This window comes from Syngnathus acus, chromosome 14 (genome assembly GCF_901709675.1).
Source record: "Syngnathus acus chromosome 14, fSynAcu1.2, whole genome shotgun sequence".
NCBI classification, from domain to species: Eukaryota; Metazoa; Chordata; class Actinopteri; order Syngnathiformes; family Syngnathidae; genus Syngnathus; species Syngnathus acus.
This window is the reverse complement of record NC_051099.1, coordinates 2,817,650-2,838,224: the sequence shown is the minus strand read 5'-3', so window position 1 is coordinate 2,838,224 and position 20,575 is coordinate 2,817,650. Positions and strand designations below refer to the sequence as shown.

At 46.3% G+C, this 20,575-nt stretch overlaps 4 protein-coding genes and 1 non-coding gene across 8 annotated transcripts; 4 read left to right on the top strand and 1 right to left on the bottom strand.

The window, feature by feature from the left end:
* Positions 1–269: 269 nt before the first annotated feature.
* On the top strand, positions 270–4,568 carry castor2 (cytosolic arginine sensor for mTORC1 subunit 2). Its single transcript, XM_037270447.1, has 10 exons — positions 270–401; positions 496–624; positions 2,262–2,332; positions 2,609–2,802; positions 3,139–3,271; positions 3,347–3,470; positions 3,578–3,688; positions 3,753–3,835; positions 3,919–4,013; positions 4,112–4,568. Exons 2-10 carry the CDS (start codon positions 512–514, stop codon positions 4,172–4,174), a joined length of 987 nt encoding a protein of 328 aa, XP_037126342.1. The 5' UTR covers positions 270–401; positions 496–511; the 3' UTR covers positions 4,175–4,568.
* Positions 4,569–6,739: 2,171 nt separating this feature from the next.
* Positions 6,740–12,887, top strand: trim37 (tripartite motif containing 37). Of its 3 annotated transcripts, none has more exons than XM_037270442.1 (25): positions 6,740–6,942; positions 7,335–7,403; positions 7,475–7,576; positions 7,688–7,728; positions 7,815–7,931; positions 8,073–8,160; positions 8,227–8,349; positions 8,422–8,545; positions 8,615–8,682; positions 8,784–8,908; positions 9,061–9,111; positions 9,200–9,281; positions 9,351–9,427; positions 9,495–9,674; positions 9,750–9,864; positions 9,970–10,167; positions 10,223–10,356; positions 10,471–10,553; positions 10,768–10,995; positions 11,083–11,391; positions 11,480–11,620; positions 11,726–11,870; positions 11,961–12,067; positions 12,151–12,267; positions 12,350–12,887. In XM_037270442.1, exons 2-25 carry the CDS (start codon positions 7,383–7,385, stop codon positions 12,382–12,384), a joined length of 2,811 nt encoding a protein of 936 aa, XP_037126337.1. In that variant the 5' UTR covers positions 6,740–6,942; positions 7,335–7,382; the 3' UTR covers positions 12,385–12,887. The 3 variants fall into 3 exon arrangements, with proteins under 3 accessions (XP_037126337.1, XP_037126336.1, XP_037126335.1); XM_037270441.1 differs by having other exon boundaries at positions 10,414–10,553; positions 12,166–12,267; XM_037270440.1 differs by having other exon boundaries at positions 10,414–10,553.
* Positions 12,888–13,081: 194 nt separating this feature from the next.
* Positions 13,082–16,114, top strand: LOC119134043 (15-hydroxyprostaglandin dehydrogenase [NAD(+)]-like). The gene is made up of 7 exons (XM_037270453.1): positions 13,082–13,264; positions 13,683–13,806; positions 14,368–14,474; positions 14,562–14,658; positions 15,238–15,314; positions 15,415–15,572; positions 15,836–16,114. The coding sequence occupies exons 1-7, from the start codon at positions 13,172–13,174 to the stop codon at positions 15,969–15,971; spliced, it is 792 nt and encodes a 263-aa protein (XP_037126348.1). The 5' UTR covers positions 13,082–13,171; the 3' UTR covers positions 15,972–16,114.
* Positions 16,115–16,435: 321 nt separating this feature from the next.
* Positions 16,436–16,508, bottom strand: trnav-aac. Its single transcript has one exon. It is a non-coding gene; the product is annotated as a tRNA-Val (tRNA).
* Positions 16,509–17,026: 518 nt separating this feature from the next.
* On the top strand, positions 17,027–20,575 carry znf346 (zinc finger protein 346). 2 transcript variants are annotated; one of them, XM_037270446.1, is made up of 7 exons: positions 17,027–17,170; positions 17,882–17,985; positions 18,074–18,169; positions 18,241–18,388; positions 18,877–19,107; positions 19,173–19,272; positions 19,424–20,575. In XM_037270446.1, the coding sequence occupies exons 1-7, from the start codon at positions 17,050–17,052 to the stop codon at positions 19,707–19,709; spliced, it is 1,086 nt and encodes a 361-aa protein (XP_037126341.1). In that variant the 5' UTR covers positions 17,027–17,049; the 3' UTR covers positions 19,710–20,575. The 2 variants fall into 2 exon arrangements, with proteins under 2 accessions (XP_037126341.1, XP_037126340.1); XM_037270445.1 differs by having other exon boundaries at positions 18,874–19,107.

The window sequence follows — 20,575 nt, the reverse complement described above, 5'->3', positions numbered from 1 at the left end:
GGCTGATTTTCCTTCAAAATAAGAGCTCTTAAATCATGTTAAGCGGTCTAGTATTTTTTAAAGAACTAGCTCAAAAATGTTTGTAATCAATAAAATAGAAGTTATGTGACTACACGAAATGTAATATTAATATTAAATAATAAATTACTGTGTTAGGTGCTTTCACTTTTGTTTTGTTTTTTTTAGATCCGACGATTGTCTTGTTCTATTTTGCAAACCCTTCGACCGGAAGTTTGAGCGCTTCCGTCTCCACCTTGAAGCAGGTCCGTTTTTTTCCCCTTTTTTTTTTTTTTTTTTTTACCTCTTGCCTTCCTCCCTCTCTGCTACCCTCTCTCTGTCTCCCTCTTTTCCTCTTTCTCTATTTAGGACGACTTTAACCTGGAGCGCCCATGTATTTATTAATATCCTTGTTATTTGCAAGTCCCTAGCTTTCCAGAGTTGTTTTTGTGTGTGTGTGTTTTTGCAGTTTGTTTTTCTTAACCGCCCCCTTTCCAATGAGAAGACGTAAAAGATGGAGCTTCACATTCTAGAGCACAGCTTGAAAGTGGCGAGTATAGAGAAGGAAGGTATCCAGATTTGCACTCACGGATTAATCAAACTCGCCTTCCTGGCCTCGAAAACCAGGTACGTCCATTCTTCTCCTTCACGCTGCAAAACCGGCTCGTCAGTATTGGACTTTAAAGGCAGCTAGCTTCAAATGTCCGTAATTTTTCAATAGGTGCTGCTACTTTTACGAGGCGCCTTGAACGCATCGTAATGCTGTTTAAATGTGTTTTTGTGCGTGTGTGTTTGTTCGTTCCAGCACGATTTTTTGGGGCCTTTACGAGATTTGTGCAATCCGTAGCTGGATCGACTTCAGCCCGGTGTGTGTATCGACATATTGGAGTGTTTAATCACTGGACGTGTTCTCGTCAAAACTCCGTTATTAAAGCGTCAAAAGTGGCATTATTGCCGGTGCGTGGCGTTTACGGACCGGCGTTGGAGCTCGGCGAGAAGAGGCTCGTCGTGCGAGGGGAGGCCTTTGCACTTGTTTTCGTCGCCAGGGTATGATTAATGTGAGCCTTAAGCAGGTTCAGTTCCCCTGAACGGACAATATGAGTTCCCCAAAGCTTTTCCCAAACACACATTTGCTCTCAAATTATTAATTTACGACACTTATTTGATTCTCCCCCCCCCTAGGAACGAGTTGGAAGTAGAAGGGCCTATTCAACTCATGTACCTAAGTTAAAACCAAGTATTAAAGTTAAAGTCCGTTAGCCTAATTCCATATTGCGTGAGCCATGAACCTCTTTTTTTTGTGGGGGCATTTATTAGCAGCAGCACTGGTATTTATCATTGATTTTTGGTCAAAAATGGAAATTGTAATGAAAGGCTAACAAATTCATATTTGTGTTCGTTCATATCTAGCTGTTATAAATACAATGTCTTTTGTTGCCTAAGAGCTTTCTAGAGTTGGCTTGAAAAAATCGGATTTTAACATGATTATTTTTTGTTGAAATTTTACTTTTCTCAAAAATGTATATTGTAATCCTTTCATTCATGTTTATAGGTTAAAAAAAAATGCAATCCCAGTAATATTGCAACTATTTTTTTTATTATTATATTTGTGTAATTTATCAATGAATTAAACTTGGGGAACATTTGTATATTTTTAAGGATATATTTATAGAATTAACATGGCATAGCATTTAACTTCCTGGTTGTTGGCATAGCTGTTAGCATTCTATTGTCTTTGACAGTCAGGTTTTTAGTGTTGTATGAACATAGTTTACCAGCAAAATGCTAAATAATTATCTTTTTCAAAAACAACCATTGTCTTGCCCGTGTGTGTGCGTGATCTTAAAAATCCCTCCTAGGCCCTCCACAAATATTTGATGTAATTAATGCCCCCCGGTTACTCAGAGTTCAGCAGGAACAACAACAAGACTCCGTCAAAGGGTCCTTGTGAAGTTCCTTGCATGCCCTGGGAATTCGACTCATGCTGAGGTTCAATTAGCTCGTTACCGGCAACCGGACGCCGTCATTTAAGACAGGCAATAACAACTGAGTTCATTTGCATTTCGACGTAATGAAATCACCTCATCTACTTGTCAATTTAACACCTTGGGGCAAACATGAGTTCACCTAATGACCTTTTGGGTGCTCTGCCGATTCCATATTTGGAGAAATTTGTGTGGTCATTTGACCTGCCGTGTGAAAAAACAGAATTGAAACTAGATGTCAGGCAAACCTTCAGAACTGGTTCATCTCCCTCCACTCAGGTGCAAGTTCTTCAGCCTGACGGAGACGCCGGAGGACTACACTATCATCGTGGACGAGGAGGGCTTTAAAGGTGAGCCTCGGCGCGTCGCCGCGGCAACAGTGACATATCACCCAGCGCGTTGTGTAACGCTGGTTACGACGTCTCTTCGGGCGGCCAATGTTTGAACACACTTTGTCGCTAATAGTGGCGGTCCACTAGCTCTTCAGTGAGTGAATCCGCGTGGTCACACGCCTGACCAAAACTCCTGGGTTACTCTGGAGACCAGAGAGCTGTTTTTTTTTTCTAGAACAAGAAACACCTTTCAAGAATATAGAGTTATTTTTTTTGTCCCCCCCTCCCCTGCAGAGCTGCCCGAGTCGGAGCACATCAGCGTGGCCGAGGCCACGTGGTTGGCGCTCAACGTGGTGTCGGGCAGCGGGAACGCTTCCAACTTGCAGCCCATCGGCGTCACCAAGATCGCCAAATCTGTCATCGCACCGTTGGCCGACCACAACATCTCCGTTTTCATGCTGTCCACGTATCAGACTGACTTCATCCTGGTGAGTGGCCGGCCACCTATTCTTGGTTGGGCTACAGATGTAACACAGACTGTGGCTGCGTAAAGAAATCCTCTCTCAGCAAAGCCTCTTTAGCCACGGGGGGTGTTTGGATCGCCGCACTGTTGGGAGGGGGGGGGGTTAAAAAAGATTCTGCTGCAGGGGGAAAAAAAAAGGTCGGTTTTGACAATGTGTTGCGTAAAAACAGCTCAGGAGCTCGCTGCTGGAATTCCATGTATCGTACATCTGTCTTGCCAAATAGTCCTTTTATCGGGTCGTTTGATGCTTTTGTCAAAATATCCAAAGGATCAAATTGTTTTTGTGCCGTATTGTCTTCAGGTCCGAGAACGGGACCTGCCCATGGTCATGCACACGCTGTCTTCGGAGTTCACGCTACTGCGGGTAGTCAATGGAGAAACCATTGCCGCCCACCACCTGGGTGTGGCGAACGGTTTCGTCAAACCGAAACTCGGTATGTGAACAAGGATTAGTCACGTTTTGGTGTTTTCAGTCCTGACTGACCCTTTTTCTATTCACCCTCCCCCAGTGCCGCGTCCAATCATCCACCCGCTGTCAAGCCCCAGTAACATGTTCTGCGTGACCAGTCTGGATCCGGACACGCTTCCCTCCGTGGCTACCCTGCTCATGGATGTTATGTTCTACTCTGGGGGGTAAGCTGGGGTTGGGGATAGGCTTGAGCTTTGAATTTAGGGTCTGTGTTAGGGTTTAGAATTACGCTCAAGGTGTTGGGTTTAGGGTTCTTTTGTTGCGCCTCCAGGTCGAAAGAATCGGGCGCATGCAACGAGGACGCCAGCCACATTCGATTCTTTTCTTTCTCCCTCATCGAAGGCTACATTTCGCTGGTCATGGACGAGCAGACGACGCAAAGGTTAACGACGGCGAGTTAGCTCTTAGCTGCTGCTGCTGCTAACTTGCCCGTCCTTTTTCTATAGGTTCCCAAATAATGTTCTGTTCACCAGCGCGTCGGGCGAGCTTTGGAAAATGGTCAGAATCGGCGGACAGCCTTTAGGATTTGGTGAGTTTGTTAGCTTTCCAACCGAGCAGCGTATTGCTAAGTGTGCATTTTATTTATTCATTTAGCTTTTTTTTTTCTTCAAGACGAATGCGGCATCGTGGCTCAAATATCGGAACCCTTGGCGACTGCCGACATTCCAGCATACTACATTAGCACCTTCAAATTTGACCACGCCCTGGTGAGCTTGCTTAGGCTAGCATGTTTCCGGTTTATTTTCATTTTATCGTTTTTAAATCAGCATAAAGCGCATGTCAACGTCTGTGGCATCTTCTGCAGGTTCCTGAGGAAAACATCCAGAGTGTGATCGGAGCGCTGAGGACCGAGAGCAACCTGGTGTAGCAAGTATTGAAGGAGGGGGGGGGGGGGGGGGGGGGGGTTCCCAAAAACTGCCAAGAGCTAATTGGCGCACCACTGCAGATCAGCTTGGAGGAAAGTGTGAAGGGGATTTTGTGGCTCAGCCGTTTTTCCACCTAGCCCGCTTCTTTTTTCCCTTTTGATGCCAGCTAAGGGTACGGTCACCCTGCTGGCCCCGCTCCCTGCTGACCTCACCTTCATAGTTGTTGCCACTTCAACACCCCCCCCCCCCCCTGCACCTACTGTGTCAGTTACAAAATCCCCCCCTAGTGGAAGGATGATGAATGTACTCGCAAGAATTATTACAAGCTTTTCAGTCTTTTTCCCCCCCCCCCCTATTTCTTGTTTTGATTTTGTTTTTTTTCCCACAATTTGAGAATATTTTTTGAGGATGTTTTTTTTGTCTTAAATTCAATAATGATCTCTTTCATTTTTTTCACCCAAACATTTTTGTTTTTTTTCATTATATATTTATATTTTTTTCTCTTTTTCTGTTATGTTTTCTTGGGTTTTCTTATTTTTATTATTTTTTTACAACTTTATTTTTGGGGGTTATTTTTTGTTTTCTTTCTTTCTTCTTCTGGTCTGTTTTCCTTCTTACTTCATTTACACCCCCCCCGTGCTTGTTTTCATCAGTGCCAAACTCTTTTTCTCTTTTTATTTGAATGCCTCAAGTGATGATGCCTTTTGTTGTGCAATCCAAGGCTGCGCTGCTTTCGTCGCCGTTACGTGAAGTTGTTATTCCATCTCTAAGGATTTTTTTTTTTTTTTGAAGCGCTCACTCTGCGAGCAACCGTTGCTTCCCTCCCACCATTTGGAGGATTTTGATTGGAGTCCATCTGCTATGGACCGTGGATATGTAGCATTGATAGTTTGCTGACTACTTGATAACAAAAAACAAAAGTTTTTTTCCGCTTCTAACGTTACAATCCAGATTATTAGCTGCCTAGTTCCTCAAATATTTGTTGTTGTTGTTTAGTTTTCCTCCAATCAGACAATGCTAACTTTGAACGTTAACGTTGAATTATTTTGTGCCGACTGAATATTTCGGACTCTGGCCTTTTCGGTTGGTATTCCCGTCGTCGTAATCACTGGTTAGCGCTCAGTTGCTTATCTTAACCCCAAAAGTTTGATTTGGCTTCCAACGTGATTCTACTGTATCTTGTTTGCTGTGGCACGAAAATTGTTAGCCTGTACAAAAACTCAACAATGATATATTATGTGAGTTTGCGAAATTTGTCAAATGATCTGGAAAAGCTCCTCATTAGTAAATTACGTTTATGTAATTTCTTTTGGGGAAATTGAAATTGGCCTTTAAATATGAAGCTAGGACCAAGAACCTATTTGTGTAACCCAAAAAGTTAGGCTGGTTTGAGCTAGTAGCAATAATGACGTTCAACTCAATGAGAAATAATTGGACAACTAGACTACAATTTTTGGTTTGAAGCGCTAAAAACTAGCTTTGAATAAAATAATCTGGAGATTTTAGATCTTACGATTTAGCAATTTTAAAATGTTGCTTCAAATGGTTCTACTATATTTTACATTTTGGTGGTGTCGTCTATTCACTTAACTCGCCCCCAAATCATAACTCTACTTCAACACCTTTTTTTGCCTCATATTTTGTTTTCGCCAGGAGTCCAGAGAAAGTGTTAGCATTGGTAGCGATGTTATCGTTGCGCCCAGCGTTTTTTTTTTTTTTTCCGTGTTGTATTACTGAGCCACTTTTGTGACGAGAATAATGACGACGTAATAATAAGCTAACACGCGAAGGAGTCACCCTCCGTGTGCATTTTCCGATCTTCGCCTCCCCACCCAAACATCCCATGACCAATCGACTGCACTTTAATGCAGGTTACCCCCCCCCCCCCCCAAAACAAAACAAAAACATGCCTGCTGTACTCGTGAGCAAGAATGGGAGATGAATATTGGTCTTAAGCATTTGCTGATATTAAAAATGTATTTTTTTCTTGATGTTATTGTTGTTGTTAGTTTCTTCACCTTTCAGACCCGACTAGGTAATAAAAGATTTTTGTCAGTGTTAAAACTCAGAAAAAATATCTAATGATTTCCATTTCATTGCGATTTTCTTTTGATTTGGAGCATTTTGTGCGCGTGTGAAAGAAATAAAACCAGCTTGTTTCTTTTTTCTTTTTTTTAAATTTGTGACTTGGTGTTAATTTTATTGTACTCACTACGATCTGTTTTCTATGTATACGTAAATCATTAAACTGGTGACACTGCAGCCTCATCTGATTTCTATAGTTCTAAAAGTCCGAACCTGTGGAGAGCAGCTGGCTTGGCTTTTCTCCCCTTGGTATTGTTGTGCCTCACCCTGGTCCAATCTGTCACATTGAAATAGAGATAAGCAGTAACGTTATTGAAATAAACTTGAACTATCACAGAAGTGGAAGATTTGAAAATGTTTGACGTTGTGGTGTTTACATTGCTACCACTAGAGGGCGGTGTCGTACTTGACAACTACCCAACGATCTTTAACACAAAGAAGAATATATCCTGCTGTGATTGGACATCGTTAAAGAAGGGGCGGGGTTTATACACCTCCGACTTCCCTGCACATCTTCCATTCGGGGGCCGAACCGAAGCAGCCAGTTGTCGGTTCTCACCAATTCCGCGTCTCATGAGCAACATTTTGTTAAGCTTTGGACGTCGGACGAGTCCAGGCGCTTAGGTCAAACAAGACAATGTAGCTTAGCGGTTCTTGGACTGAACGACGTCGGCGTCTTTTGGAGGTGGGGAACAGCAACTAACGCCAGACGGAAGCTAGCTGCTCTTCATGTATTATTTATCGCACTCCAACATCTCACATTCCATCCGTTGTTAACGTCCCATACATGATAAATGTTAAGATTGCCTTTCGAGCAGGGTACCTGCAAATACTGAGACTTTTATATGCAGGGAGCACTTGACAGTAAACGTGTAGCCACTCACCGGCCACAATATTAGGAACACCTGCTAAATGTGTCATCCTATACAAAGGCGTTTATGAAAAGGTTGCAAAGGCAAAAAATGCTTTAAAATCCAATTTACAGATTAATTGTACTGACAAATTAATGTGAAGCGTTTTTTTTTACAGCCCAGCATAAATGAGCACTTCTCTCACAGTGTATTGTTTCGTTTCTAGGCTACGGCGATATTTACTTTCGTAGACAACGAACTCAAGCTGGCAGAAATGGACGAACAAAGCGTGGAGGTTTGTGTGCTGCTGGAGAATTTAGGCCTGGCGTGTTCCAAATGTTGACATCTGTTGTCATGTGGATCCAGAGCATCGCCGAGGTGTTCCGCTGCTTCATCTGCATGGAGAAGCTGAGGGACGCTCGCCTCTGCCCGCACTGCTCCAAGCTCTGCTGCTTCAGCTGCATACGGGTACGCACACATTTTGTCATTCCGCAATCTATCTTAAAATAAAAGTGACAGCTTGTAAATAAACAGAAAGTTTGTTTGCTCGTACGTTCATCTTGAACCTTCTGTTGACAGCGCTGGCTGACGGAGCAGAGAGCTCAGTGTCCACACTGTCGGTAAGTCCTCGAAGAAAAAAAGGGCCTCAAAATTCAAAACGTCTCCAGACTTCAGCTCAGTGAGCATCTTAATCGCGCACGTGCAGGGCCCCACTCCAGCTGAGGGAGCTTGTGAACTGCCGCTGGGCCGAGGAGGTGACGCAGCAGCTGGACACGCTGCAGCTGTGCAGCCTCACCAAGCACGACGACAACGGCAAAGACAAGTGAGTCTTCTTATTCGGTCTTAAATGACAATAATAGCTGGCAGAAATGACCTAAATAGTGGCGGGTAGTTGTAACATAGGATTGGCCTATTTGTATATTAGTGTTTTTTTTTTTTTTAAGTTTACGACATATCTCTGCAGATGTGAGAACCACCATGAAAAGCTGAGTGTCTTCTGCTGGACATGCAAGAAATGCATCTGCCATCAATGTGCTCTGTGGGGCGGCATGGTAAGCGAGTCTCGCTCATAGCAATCAGCTAGCGGTTTGATGAGCCCGCCTCCTGCCATTGTGTAGCACGGTGGCCACACCTTCAAGCCGCTGGTGGAGATCTACGAGCAGCACGTGAGCAAGGTGAAGGAGGAGGTAGCCAAGCTGCGGCGACGCCTCATGGAGCTCATCAGCCTGGTGCAGGAAGTGGTGAGACTTGGGTAGACGTGCTCGCACTGCCTACGTGCACTAGATGGCGCTAAAGTGTCACTGTTGTGTCAGGAAAGGAACGTGGAGGCGGTGCGGGGAGCCAAGGACGAGCGGGTACGCGAGATCCGCAACGCGGTGGAGATGATGATCGCTCGTCTGGACAACCAGCTGAAGAATAAACTGATCACGCTGATGGGTAGGCCTCGTCCGATGCTTACCTTGTTAGCTGAACCATCCACAACGTGCGCTACCAACCCATTTTCAGGCCAGAAGACATCCTTGACCCAGGAGACTGAGCTGCTGGAGTCGATCCTGCAGGAGGTGGAACATCAGGTTGGGACCTTCCATTTGATTACTGCCACTCGTTTCCCCTTGTTGGAGTTGGCAAAACCTAAACATCAAATAACAGGGGGACTTTGTTGTGTGTGCCTCAGCTCCACTCGTGCAGTAAGAGCGAGCTGATCTCCAAGAGTCCGGAGATCCTGCTCATGTTCCAGCAAGTCCACAGGAAGCCCATGCAGTCGTTCGTCACCACGCCGGTGCCACCCGACTTCACCAGGTACAGGTCTGCCTTGCTTGGGGGGGTATCAGGGTGTCGACAAAGCGCTACTTTTCTCCAAGCGAAACTGTTGGAAATTGTTGCCGCATCCTTGTCTCGTGTTACGGCATCAAATATTTCATTCGCTCAATTTTGGACTTGTGTGTTTTCAGTGAGCTGGTTCCCGCATACGACTCCAGCACCTTTGTTTTGGTCAACTTCAGGTTCGCTCTCGGCAGCCGGACACTTTTTTTTCTTCTGTCAAAGGCTCGGCGTCGGATGGCGTTAGATTGGCTTTGTGTGTGTTGGTAGTACTCTGAGGCAGCGGGCCGACCCGGTCTACAGCCCTCCTCTACAGATATCTGGACTCTGTTGGAGGCTCAAAGTATACCCGGTGAGTAGTGATGTCATCTACATACACAGAAATGGCATCAAGCAAACTTTGAACGTGTTCTCCTTTCAGGACGGCAACGGTGTGGTTCGCGGGAACTACCTGTCTGTGTTCTTGGAGTTGTCCGCCGGACTCCCCGAAACCTCCAAGTAGGCGTCGCCGCTCCCGCCAGAAGGCGCCTCTCGTGCCGTGACGCCCGGTCTCGCTTCCGCATAGGTACGAGTACCGCGTGGAGATGGTCCACCAGGCCTCCAGCGACCCCAGCAAGAACATCATCCGCGAGTTTGCCTCGGACTTTGAAGTGGGCGAGTGCTGGGGCTACAATCGCTTCTTCAGGTTGGACCTGCTGGCCAGCGAGGGCTACCTGAACATGCAGACGGACACGCTGGTTCTACGGTACGCCCGCGAGACGACACGTTGGCGAAGCGCGAGTTTCACTCTGTGCTGTCTCGTTTGATTGGTGGCGCTCAGGTATCAGGTGCGATCGCCCACGTTCTTCCAGAAGTGCAGAGACCAGTACTGGTACATCAGCCAGCTGGAATCAGCTCAGAGCGGCTACGTCCAGCAGATCAACAACCTCAAAGAGGTGAGAGGGAGGCTAGTGGTTAGCGTGGACGTCATCTTTGAAACGGCCGCGACTTGAACTGACGGCAGAGAGCAATGCAAAAAGTTCCGCCGCTTCCCCTCGCAGAGGTTGGCCATCGAGCTGTTCCGCCACCGCTCGTTGCGCAGCGCCTCGCCCCCCGACTCGAGGCTGGCGGCCGGGATTGCGGCTTCCGAAAGAAACCCCCGCGCCGTCAAAAGTGACGGCGACATTCAGAGCACGCTGAGCGACGACAAAAAGGGCGGCGACCGCAACGACGAGCGGACCGTGCACGATGACTCCAACGTGAGGACCGCTCGGCTCGCTTATGAAAAAAACTGTGCTGATAGACGTCCCTCAGGAGCTGTCCGACGGCGACCTGGAGGTGGACTGCCTGACCGAGGAGGAGGTGAACCCGCTGGACGGCAGCAGCACCTCGGGGAGCTCAACGGCCACCAGCAACACCGAGGAGAACGACATTGACGAAGAAACCATGTGAGTGGCTTTGAGCAAGTGCAAAACCGGTTGAACATTTACACATGAACGAATTAGCTTCCGTGGTGTGCCGGGTCCGGATGTTCCATCTGTTGTTATGGCGTACTCGTTCAGGTCAGGCGAGAACGACGTCGACTTCATCGGGAACCTGGACACGGAGGAAGGAGAACTTCCCGACGACTTGGATGGAGCCGCCGGTAATTGCAAACTCCAACCATCTTCTTGAAAGGACCGCCAAGTCTCCCGTCTGGCAGTGACGTCATGTCAAAGTTGACTAAAGTTACAATTGATGTCAGGATACAGTATACCTTCGACACAATTTTTTTTAAAGAGTATTATTTATTTATTTATCCGTTCTTTTTTTGTATTTTTTTTAAATTTATTTAAATTAATTTTCCGACTTGACTTCAGGTGGCCCCAGTTCCTGTCTGCGCTCTGCACTTCTCAGCTCCGCTATGGGACGAGCTGCCAGCGGAGGAAGCGGGGCCTCCTCCTCCGCTGGTGGTGCTGTCGGCGGCAGCCTCCTGGACATCGACCCCGTCATCCTCATCCAGTTGCTAGACCTGAAGGAGCATCACGACATGGAGTCCCTGTGGGGTCTTCAGCCTCGACCCTCATTGTCGCTACTTCACAGCCAAGGTGTGGGGGACATCGTTTTATTGATCATACGTGAAGCCAATGACAAACGATCGCTGTACCGCAGTCTCTCTTCTCTGTCTCCTCCAGCTGGTTCATCCTCCAGGAAAGAGCGGGAGCGCCATCCTCAGGTGGTGCGTCGCTCCGCCCCGGACTCAGCGGTCCTCATCCGCCTCAAGGCGCAGATGGCCGAGGTGCGCAGCAAGATGTCCGACGTCAAGACACAGGTGCTGGAGGCCCGCGCGGCCAGCGATTCCAGGCCGGGCCCATCGGGAATCTTCGGCGCTGAAGGGGCGCCCTCGCACCGCGCCGACCTGGAGTCGGCGGACAGATGCAAGCCTGGCGAGCTGGCGCCGCTTGGGAGGGCGGCAGCGGTTCTGTCCCGGCCATGTCGTCCCGGTGAGAAGTCTCAAAGTCTCCCTGCAAGTCTCTTGCAAACGACACGATGTTCTTCATCCTCACTGGCGCTTTTGTGACTCTCCCCCAGGACAAAAATGCCCACCGTCAGTCCTGGAAAGCTGCAGCGCACCGCTAGGTCATCAGAAGAGTCCGGAGCAGACAGCGAAAGACGTCAGAGGAGCCAACGCAGCTCCGGAACTCGGCCTGCATATCAACGAGGCCACTAACGGTCGGTAGATTTGGAGAAAGCGTCGCCGTTCTTATTGATGGGGGGGCAAGCAAACACTCCAGCGAGCCTTTCACCTCCTGCGAGGCTAAACGTGGCGTCCCGCAGGATGCGCCGAGGTGTCGGACGTTGCTCAGGCCTCAGCGGAGCAGGCGTCCTGCAAGCCTCAGCTGTACACGCCATCGGGGCCCAGGGACGACATCTTCTCCGGCTACCTGCCGGCCGCCAAGAACTGTGGCACCCGGACCCTGGGGTGCGACTCGCCGCCTCCAAACAGAACAAGAATGAAGAATGAGTTGAAATTTCACAACCCTTTTTTTTTTTTCCTTTCTGCTTGTTACAGGGCAGCCATGTTGGACTCTGAATCTGAAAGCTCAGGAAACTCGCATCATTCCTTGCTGGAGGGACCCACATCGCAGCCACAGTCCAGTGAAGGCCGGGTTGCCTCAGGTGGGTTTTCACAAACCACAAGTCGCTGCTTCACAACCTGTAAAAATAAAAAGCCGTCTGCGTTTTCATATTTAATGGAGCAGCACCTCTCCTCATAGATCCGCCGCCATCCGTCCTGGCGGCGGCGACGAGCAGCGAGAGCGACACAGAGGACGAGGACGCCAACTCTCGCTATGACAACCGGACTCCGCCCTGCACAGGTAACCATGACAACAAGCCACTGGCCACTTCCACAGGTACACCTCAACTTCTGCTAATGATTGCAATTTTTGTCCCGACAAGGCGAGTCACTCTCCGAAGACATGACTGACAGGTGATGGAGCAATAGAAAATGAAACTGCCTCTTCTACACACACTCACACACACATACACACACACAATCATTTCTAAGGCTGCTTTCCGCGATGGCCGACATTGTGCACTAAATTTCACGTTCCACTTAACTGCATGATTTCAATCTGCTTATAGAACAAAGGTACTAAAACATTCCATTTTTCCTTTCGTCAGCATGCTCAGAAGATTTTGAACTTTTGTCCGCGCTGTCCATTCCATTTTCTGAGCACTGAGCCATTTTTTATTTTATTTTGAAAGACGTTTTGCTTTTTAGAGACGTCAATTTGTAGGAAGCGGTACGTGTGCATGTTTTGTTCACGTCCATAGTCGTTTTGTTTGAGCCAAGGGAACAACAACATGGCCTTGAATTATGAACTTCACTTTTTGTTTGTTGTTGGTTGCCAATGTTCCTCTACTGCACTGAATCCTTGTTCCAAATGGCCCCTTAGTGGTTTTCCCGTAATAAAGGTAATGTTTTAGCATCGTCTGAGTCGCTCAATTATTCACCAATGTGCGTTCGTTCATGGTTGGGTGATGACATTGCCGAGTTACTCCAGTTTGACAGCTGACGACTGTTTCGGTTTTCTGGCGCCCTCTTGCGGCCACCCGTGGAACATGACACGGAACTTTCCGGTCAACATGTTCGCCTTGTGGGTGGTTCCTGCACGAACGTTTATATTTCCGCACCCACCCACACACACACCCATTCATGACCGCACACACGGCAGACGAGACAGTCACGCTTTCCATCGGCTCTCAACGCCACACGAAATGTCACTCAAGGGAAAAGTCGCTGTGGTGACCGGAGCTGCAGCGGGCATTGGCAAAGCCTTCTGCGAGATTCTCTTCAGGAACGGAGCAAAGGTAAGCATAAAAAACAACTTTCTCAACTTGGACACTGGAGCCCTTTGAACAGGACTCACTGAAAGTGACTAATTTGTAACTTGAACATCTCTATCTAATCTAGCTCCGCCGTTAGAGTAGGTGTTTATTGCGGGTGGGAAAGAAAACATGCGGTAACTTGATAACAAACTCCCCTTTAACAAACAGTTGGAACAATTAGAGCAGTTAATTTTCCCAATAACTGCGGTGTATCAATTTCCACTGATTCGCCACAGCATAATTGGAGCCCACAAAGACAAATTGGCAATAGTGTCCAAGCATAGGTGTGTCAAACTTGTGCTATCTTATTGAGAAACAACTGTAATTGTTGCCAAATGTGAATCATCAAAAGAATTAGGTGAAGGGTGTGAATATTTGTGCAACCACGCGGTTTCTCCAGGTTGTTCTGCTGGATGTGAACCCAGAAGCGGGAAAGAGCGTGATGGAAGCTCTCAACAAGGAGGACGGCCAAGATCGAGCTGTTTTCCTCAGCTGTGACGTCCGCTCTGAGGAGCAGCTGAAAGGTAACGTCGGCCCACATTTTGCATTGCAACAAACTCGCCAAAAGAAGTAGCGGCACTAAGCGTGAAAAAGGTTTGTTGTCTGAGAGTGGAATGAAAAGCGTGCGTTTGCATTCTTGCCTCTGTTCAAACATGCCTGCTAAGTTAACCATGATGCATTTTGCTTAGCATGCATAAAACAATTTTCAAAAAGGATGTGAGAGGATGTGAGGCAATATTGAGCAGCGAAGCCCGAGGGCGTGTTTGCACTGCCTCATGTATTTAATGAGACATTTTGCTTCTGGCGCTTTTTGAAACGGCCCTCCTTGGCCAAATAAGGCCTAGTATTGAATTATCAAGCAGAACACTTACGAGATGCTTGCAGCAAGCGACAATATTTCATTTTCCCCCGAGCTTCTTTGAAGAATTCATTTGACAAAAGCAGCACTTTTATTCATTGTTAACTCAAGTTTCGATATGCAAAATAGAAAACTATTTTCAGGTCGGTCAGAGCCTCTGAGAAGTTCCACTGTACTTAGGAATCACTCCAAGGTTGTTGTTTTTTCTTCTCCGCACACTACCAAGCTGCCTTCAAGATGGCCGCTGACACCTTTGGAGGAATCGACATCGTGTGCAACAATGCCGGCGTCCTGGATGAGAAGGAATGGGAGCTAACGTTGGACATCAACCTTGTAAGACCATCTTGATGTGTCCGCTCTCTTTCGCTTGTCAACCCATTGCATCTTTTTGTTCTGTGACGTAAAAATATATATATATAGGTGGGAGTCATCAAGGGGACCTACGCCGCCATGGAGCACATGAGCAAGTTGAACGGCGGTCGAGGAGGGGTCATCGTCAACACTGCGTCAATGGCAGGTGATCATGACACTTGACCTTTTTTTTTTCTTTGAGAGATTATCGCTTATCAATTCTACCACATAGCTTTGTGCTAGTGGGCTTATCATTTTGGTGTTTTTAAGAGAGGCTTTGCTTGTAAAATGTCATGTGAGCAAAGCCAGGCATGTGATCTGAGGTCAGTTGTGACGTCAATGTCAATAGAGGGCGCTATTGGCTAAAGTGGAAGCCTCTTGAGATAGATGCCTTCATCCGCCCCATCGCAAAATTATTAACCTGTTTTTTTTTTTTTTTTAGACGAGTGGGGCCACGTCATATTCTTGCCAAGGATTTTTGTTTTGAGTTGCCATTTAATGCTAACCCATTAACAGCCAAGCTAAAAAAAAAACACTTTCTTGGTCACTATTGTCACTTGTAAATGATTGCAATTTATGTTTCCCCCAAGCTAGTCATTAACTATTTTGCACGGTTATGAAATCACAAGGTCACTGTTTAAAGACATTTTAGAGCTCAACTTTCTTTTTTGGTTTGATATATTTGTCAGCGACAAATGCTTCCTTGCTAAAACAAAATGACTGCCCATGTTGCCCTCTATCGTAGGTATCAGGCCGCTCGTGTGCTGCCCGGTCTACAGCGCGTCCAAAAGCGCCGTGATCCACTTTGCCAGAGCCATGGCGGTGAGCTGCTTTTGACGACGTGAAATGCTGCTCAACCGTTGTGTCATTTATCATGTGTGTGTGTGTTTGTGTCTCGTGTGTGCACGCGCATGTATGCAAGGGGGCCTCCACTTTAGCGGGCTACGGCATTCGCTTTAACGCCATTTGTCCAGCTTTGGTTCAAACCGACCTGCTTGATGGTTTAAACAGTAAACTGGGACAATTCACCGTACTGAAGCAGCCCACCCAACAATTGATAGAAAAGCATGGCGTGTTAAGGTAAGTGATTGGACTGTGTTATTGTGTCACATTTTATTTTGCACATTGACCAAGACAGATTAGCATTTGCTCGCAACACTGGAATGTTGTCGACATGCTAACACCGGTGTTTGCTTCTGATAAGCAGCGCATACTTGAATGTCAAGCCAAGTTGAGGACTTTGGAGGTTGATCCACTCCTATTTTTCCCCCTTTTAAGGATTTTTTTTTTCCCATTTTTGCACAATGAAATGCCATTTGTACATTGCCGCTTTTTCTTTCCAGTCCGTCCGATGTGGCAGAGTGTCTTTTGGAACTGGTGACAGATGAGAGCAAGAATGGAGAAGCCCTGATGGTGACCTCCCAAGCAAAGACATACACCCCATTTATGTCCATCCCTATTATCAGTCTGGATCTTTAATAGTGCGTTCTCAGCTGATTTGGCCTGTCTGCAAATTGAATGTATCATTGATATATACTGCACTGTACAGAATATTCACAGTGGCATTCCAGTTGAATGAATGTTAAATGCAATATTAAATCTCAAGGCTGAACTAAAGAAAACGCATCAGGAGATTTCATTACTATTACTGCAAGTCAACTCGTGTGCAAAAAGACTCTCTTTTGTATGATTTAAGGTGAATCGTTAAATTGTAATCAGATATTTGGTCACTACTATTCTGCACTAGGGGAATTATTCATAAGCCAGGAAAGAAAATGATTTAGATGAACTCAGAAGAATTGTGATGTAACCTTTGGTGCAATGTTAGGTTATGACTCCATGGGCAATGTACACAGAAAATATATTTGCTTTAATTTGCTTTGGCATTCGAATGATGCGTATTGTCATTATTATTTTTAATTGTCTTGTTAAAGTAAAAAGTATGTTTCCGCCCGGTTTCGAACCGGGGACCTTTCGCGTGTTAGGCGAACGTGATAACCACTACACTACGGAAACTGATGGGCGTTCTTGACTAATTTTGCAAGTTTAGACTTGAAGAGAAATGTTTTGGGCTTCGATGTTTCGCTTTTAATTTGAAAACTTATTGGTGCCAATTGTTTACCTTGTAGAACGTTTCTGGTAGTAGATTGCATTTCCGAATAGAATCGAGAACGAGGTCGTTGGCTGTTGGTCAGCTTAGTGTGGGGACAGCGACGCCTACAGGTCAAAATCTAAACTACATTTTGCTGCAAAGGATTGTGTTTCCCCCCTTCCGATCTTTATCAAATATACACGAACAAAAAATTAATAGAATGCACGATATACAGAACAAATTAGAGCAAGGAAATTCAATTTTATTTTAATGTCACATTCGGTCGCTGATTTGTACATTTCATTCAGTGAATACGAAAACGTATTATTTTATTGATCGTCCTCAACTCCTTTTTTCAAAGACAGGCAAAAGTCCAATTTTGGGCAAAAACGAAGGATTATTTTTGGACGAACGGCCCCGAAGATTGTTCGTTGAAGTGCAAGGCTTGTGTTTTGATCCCGAAAAATGACGTCACCCGGCGCATGCGTAGTTATGGGATTCAAAACTGTTGCAGGAGCCCAAGTTATGATGGCCGTCGCGATGGAGACTGACCACTTCCCTTACTTACCTTCGGGGCCGGACCAAGGTACGCACTTTCTTACTCAAACATAAACAATGCGTTCTACTGTCATTCGTTTTTTTTGCTTCCCACTGACCGCACGTCGTTTGTTGCCGGAGTCCTGATGAATCAAGCTAAGTTTGGCTTGGCTAGGCTAGGCAGAGTTAAGCTAAGCACAGCCGATTCGCCGTCAAGGTCGACGAGAGATGAGCACGCCGGGCTCGTTCCGCAGTTTCGTGGTCGTAACAGCGGTGCTTCGGCGTCCGCTCCGTTTTGGCATGCGGCCACGCTGACGGGTTTTGCGGCTTCGTTCCCCTCACGTTGAACTCGCTAGCTCGTGGCTAAAAGGCGCACTGCAATTAACCTCCATTCATTTGATGTGTTGTCACTGTTTACGCTCAGATTTACTCTCAAGGGTAATTTAGAGACTTTAGTGAGGTCGTGCAAAGTTGTAATACTATTTTGACTTATTAATTGTCGAGGTATTTTACAATTACTTCCAAACCACCTGTATACCAAAAGTTAATCTGCCCAGATTGACTTGTCCCAAAACCAATTAGAAATTTGTGACCAAAACATTGTTAATAAAATGCATTATTTTTTTTACTAGATGAGAAGTCACCATTTACAATGGCCTCGTTCGCTGGGGACAAACTAATTATGATTAATGACCTCAAACATTTATTTACTTTGTGTGCTTTGACGTCAGCCGCCTCTCTTTTTGTCCTCCCGCCGTAGTCAATCGGATGATCAAGGAGCACAGCAACCTGTTCACCGATAACCTGTGCAGCATCTGCAATGCCGTCCTCATCTCCGAGTCGCAGAAGCTGGCTCACTATCAGGTTGGCCTTGAGTATTTCTTTATCGCCCCTCGTGGTGATGGATCTCTGGTGGGGTTCAATTTGTGTTCTCCTTTGCGTTCTCTTTCAGAGTAAGAAACACGGCAACAAGGTGCGACGTTACTTTTCCATTCAAAACGAGAAAGAGCCAGAGTCGAAAAAGTTCAAGTCTCCATCTTCTGTCAGCGTAAGTGGTTTATGTTTGGCCTCGCTGTGTGAGAGAGGCTCACTTGACTAAGCCACATGTTCATATTGCAGTGCCACGCCGACAACGGCGAGTTGGACCCGATGAAGACCTGCGACATGTGCAAGATGACCTTCACTTCGTCCGTGATGGCGCAGTCGCATTACCAGGGCAAAATCCACGCCAAGACCCTGAAACTGAAATCGGCAAACCCTCACACTTGTATGTATGCTTTACAATGCGTGCCATCAAGTTTCACTCTTGTAACTCATTTCAACCAACTTTCCCCCTTCTAGTGAATACAAATGCCATTAATCTTTTCTAGCCACCCCCCAAAAAATAAGAAAAATGTTTTAATCAGGAAAGTAGCACAATATATACTGTATTTTATAAGAACATGTATTAGAACTTATTTAAATTCAATTTATTTGTTCTCCCCCCCCTGATATGCGTAATGTGGCCACCAGGGGGCAGTATAAGACGCATGGGAACAGTCACAACTGGACTTGTTCAGCTAACGGCAGATTTGGGATAAAGTATTGTTCTGTCTTCTGCCAAAGTGGACTTAAGGAAGAGTTCAGTTTTTGTTTTGTTGTATGAAACAGCCAATTTTGAAACTTTCATTTAATTTCACAGTTAACTGGACAGGAAGAAGCATTATACATTTTGAAGACTCAGGGGTTGTTTTTTTTTCTGTTCTTGCTCAGCAGTAGCCCAACAAGCCCCACCAGCTCCATCCAAGAAGAAACCGGCGGAGGTTACTCCCCCGACTGGTAACGGCGGCCAGGATGGCGACAAAGACCCCGACCGCTTCTGCTCCATCTGCCAGGCGCCCTTCAACAACGCGCAGATGGCCCAGCAGCACTACTCGGGCAAGAAGCACAAGAAGCACCTGGCCAAGCAGGACCTTATGAAGCTCTACGGCCAGCCTGCCACACCGGGTCAGCGCCTCAACACCTTGGCGCAAGCAAGAGTCTCCTTCTGAATTCACTTATCTTTTCTACAGCGTCCGCAGCCAAGGGCCTGCCGTGCACACTCTGCAACATTGAGCTCAACTCGGTGGATCAGTACCAGTCTCACATCAGCGGCGCCAAACATAAGAACCAGTACGTGCACCTCGGCTTTTCTCTTTTTCTTAACTTTTGTCCAAAAAAGGGGAAGAATCGCAGCGGTAAAATGTCGTCAAAAATTTGTGGGCACAAAAATGACATGGTCTTGGTGTCAACATTGTGGATGCTTCTTCTAACATGATTGCAGATTGAAAAAAATTGGCCTGAGCCCGTCTGACAGCCAGCAGGGGCTTGCTCAGCAAAACAAGCCCAGCGACAGAGGCCACTCGTCGGCCGGCGATGGCGGCGGCGGCGGCAACCAGCCCGGCAACGGCTCCTTCTGCTTTGGTACGTCGAGCAAGCGGGCAGCGTCCGGGGAGGAGCAGGATTTTATGACGGAAGACAACCTTTTTGAGACAGAAGACAACTTCTTTGGGACGGGAGGTGACATTTTCTCCGCCACGGATGACCAGTTTAATGTCGACGACAGCTAGTGGGCTACTCTGGACACGCAGACCGGACTATGGAGGACTGAGTCAGGACCCGGAACAATAACAGAACCCACCCCAGCATCTCAGCACCCCAGCCCAAATGAAACAGCTTATTACTGTCTGAGCCCCCCCCAAAAAATGTGAAAGTTTTGTTCCAAATTCTTTCTTGTCTCTATGAAACAAACGCTTGTGACAGTCTCTCAGCATGCCATCAGTTGAGCAACATTTGCCTTGAAAAATGGCAGCGGTCTGAGCGGAGAAGCCCGAAACTCCACATATCAAACGTGTCGCAGCTTAGCTTTGGTTGCATTGACAGTTGTGCAGAATGCTTTTGTTTATCTTGTTCTCACTTTATTTTTTTTATGAAAATCCTTAAGTGGAAAAAATGTCACTTTTCTATCTTCCTGACAATTTTAAGAAACAAAAGCAAATTTCTGCTGGGTACACAAACGATCTGCTCTCAATCGTAATCAGCCAACGCAGGAAGTCTCGCTGTGACTGAAAAAAAAAAAATTGTTCCTGCCCAGCGCCTCTTCTTTAATGTTTGACTTATTTTTATTCTGCTTTTGCAGTCAGTGACAAATGAGTCCTGCATTTCAAGTGATGTCAAAATAGGAACGTGATGTCAGTGAGGATCACCAAGTAAGTATAGTTTCTTCTCCACCGGGTGGATCTTTTTCTACCGGGCGGGTGTTTGTAGAAAAAAATGAGAGAAACGCAGAGTGCTTTTATTTTCATTTTTGAAATTATGATGCTGCACAGCTTGTTGTCATCCTCGTTGGTGGTGATGTTTTAGACATTTTCCTTTCTGGTTAAGTTGCAAATTGTGCATCTGTTACATGAAGAACAAAAAAACATTTCTTCTCACA

Excerpts from the sequence above, each read along its gene's own strand:
- castor2 (XM_037270447.1), top strand. The coding sequence starts at position 512 with ATGGAGCTTCACATTCTAGAGCACAGCTTGAAAGTGGCGAGTATAGAG. Across the intron at positions 3,272-3,346 it reads TTTCGTCAAACCGAAACTCG|TGCCGCGTCCAATCATCCAC; the intron begins GTATGTGAACAA and ends ACCCTCCCCCAG. Across the intron at positions 3,471-3,577 it reads GTTATGTTCTACTCTGGGGG|GTCGAAAGAATCGGGCGCAT; the intron begins GTAAGCTGGGGT and ends TTGCGCCTCCAG.
- trim37 (XM_037270440.1), top strand. The coding sequence starts at position 7,383 with ATGGACGAACAAAGCGTGGAG. Across the intron at positions 9,428-9,494 it reads GGACTCCCCGAAACCTCCAA|GTACGAGTACCGCGTGGAGA; the intron begins GTAGGCGTCGCC and ends GCTTCCGCATAG. Across the intron at positions 10,168-10,222 it reads CCGTGCACGATGACTCCAAC|GAGCTGTCCGACGGCGACCT; the intron begins GTGAGGACCGCT and ends GACGTCCCTCAG.
- LOC119134043 (XM_037270453.1), top strand. The coding sequence starts at position 13,172 with ATGTCACTCAAGGGAAAAGTCGCTGTGGTGACCGGAGCTGCAGCGGGC. Across the intron at positions 13,807-14,367 it reads CTCTGAGGAGCAGCTGAAAG|CTGCCTTCAAGATGGCCGCT; the intron begins GTAACGTCGGCC and ends CACACTACCAAG. Across the intron at positions 15,315-15,414 it reads ACTTTGCCAGAGCCATGGCG|GGGGCCTCCACTTTAGCGGG; the intron begins GTGAGCTGCTTT and ends CATGTATGCAAG.
- znf346 (XM_037270445.1), top strand. The coding sequence starts at position 17,050 with ATGACGTCACCCGGCGCATGCGTAGTTATGGGATTCAAAACTGTTGCA. Across the intron at positions 18,170-18,240 it reads AGTCTCCATCTTCTGTCAGC|TGCCACGCCGACAACGGCGA; the intron begins GTAAGTGGTTTA and ends TTCATATTGCAG. Across the intron at positions 18,389-18,873 it reads ATCGGCAAACCCTCACACTT|CAGTAGCCCAACAAGCCCCA; the intron begins GTATGTATGCTT and ends GTTCTTGCTCAG.